Source organism: Penicilliopsis zonata (assembly GCF_001890105.1).
Source record: "Penicilliopsis zonata CBS 506.65 unplaced genomic scaffold ASPZOscaffold_53, whole genome shotgun sequence".
In the NCBI taxonomy this organism is placed as follows: domain Eukaryota; kingdom Fungi; phylum Ascomycota; class Eurotiomycetes; order Eurotiales; family Aspergillaceae; genus Penicilliopsis; species Penicilliopsis zonata.
The window spans coordinates 17834-19529 of NW_019208954.1; the positions used below are offsets into that span (position 1 = coordinate 17834).

The following is a 1696-nucleotide window of genomic DNA, read 5'->3' on the forward strand; positions in this document are numbered from 1 at the left end:
TTTATAATCATTTAGAGATTTATAAATTATATTATATTTAAATATTTAAACAATTAAAATATATTTCTTAATTATTTAGTATTTTTAAATAATTTCTAAAGTACTTCCTTAGAACTTTGAGTAATACTTAATTCATCTTATATATTTACTAAATGATTATAAAATACCTATAAAAGACTTATAATATATATATAGTTTTTACTAGTTTTTATATATTAAACTTAGGAATTTTTAATAATTAAAGATTATAGTATTTTAATTACTTACTAAGCAGTGCACAGATGGCGGGTAATAGTGGCAGAATCCCTTTTTTCTGCCATGGTGGACCGCCGTCCGTGCATAGTCGAGATCCTCTAGGTCCTGTCGTCATATAGACTTCAATAAAAATAACACACCTATTATATCATACAATATAATTAAAATTATCATTGAATACTGGTACATGTACAGATGAAGGTCATGGTTTAAATATATCTCGGAAATAGATTGTCCTAGCTATCTTCTTTCACTGTATAGCCGAGGCAGCGCAAAATATTCACACTAACCACCCAGACCTAGAAGATAATGTATAACATATTATTAGTCTAGAGTGAAACCGGATAAAATGAATATAAAGTTCTAGTTTATACCTACATGCATACTAGCTTCAATATTATGCATCACCTTCTTCATCCTCATCACTGGTTACCTCGATATTTGCCTTAGAAGACTGAGGCTCCTCAAGCCCGACTTTCGATCGCGGCTTGTTTTCATCATCATGGACTGCGGCGGAAGTCCTACCATATTCTGGTCGTGGAATAGTTTGACCCTTCTCTCTTAGAATGACTTCAACATCAGGCAGCAGGGATACGAGGGATGAAAACTGGTCCACTGGAAGGGATATGCCCTAAATGTATATATAGGCCGTTAATGAGCTGTAATATAAGGTAATATTATCACAGAATATAATCACCTTCTTGCCTGGCAACTCTTGTCCGTCTTTTGTATAGTATTCCCGGATGCTCAAAAGGGTCTGACCTCTGAAAGTTGATAGTGTTAGACGACGTGACTTTGCAATTTCCCAAAAGATGTCCCCATTGGAGTCCATCTTTCGTAATGGGCAGGAAACTGGTTCAGCACTATTATCATGTTGATTTTGGTTTCTATCCTGAAGCTTGATCCTCTTTGTACGTCGCTGAGGCTCATAGTGATCCATAGTTAAGTTATTATGATATGTTGGTGTTTGGTGGCTGTTATTTAAGAACCTTGTATTATGAACTAGTTGAGGGGTACTTAGTTGACTAGGTAGCTACCTACCTATGTAGTAGGTAGCTGTTGCTTCCGCACCTCTGCATCGCGTTCGAGTTCAAGTAGCTAATCACTAGCCCCACCGAGGGAGGTCCGCGTGGAGGCCTCTAACAACTAGTGTACCTGGTAACATATTCAATGAGCGAGTTCCTAAGGCAGTGGACTCACTGACCAATGACTGGGGTATATATATACTTCTGGATATTTAACAGGACCCTTACATAGAGTTAAAGCTTAAGAATATATTTATTTATTTTCTCTTCCTAAATATAAAGATACTACGTGACCATAAGACAGCGCTATTTTATATTAAAAAAAGTTATTTTAGATTTATTATATTTATAGTGATTAATATATATACTTACTATAGTAATGAGGAGCTTTAATTTAAATGTATAATTTATTAAAA

The 1696-nt window shown here is 34.7% G+C and overlaps 1 protein-coding gene across 1 annotated transcript; it reads right to left on the reverse strand.

The window, feature by feature from the left end:
* Window positions 1-458: 458 nt before the first annotated feature.
* On the reverse strand, window positions 459-1390 carry ASPZODRAFT_137565 (hypothetical protein). The gene is made up of 3 exons (XM_022724358.1): window positions 953-1390; window positions 634-886; window positions 459-554 (listed from the first exon to the last, which is right to left on the reverse strand). Exons 1-2 carry the CDS (start codon window positions 1193-1195, stop codon window positions 653-655), a joined length of 477 nt encoding a protein of 158 aa, XP_022576532.1. The 5' UTR covers window positions 1196-1390; the 3' UTR covers window positions 459-554; window positions 634-652.
* Between the last annotated feature and the right edge of the window lie 306 nt (window positions 1391-1696).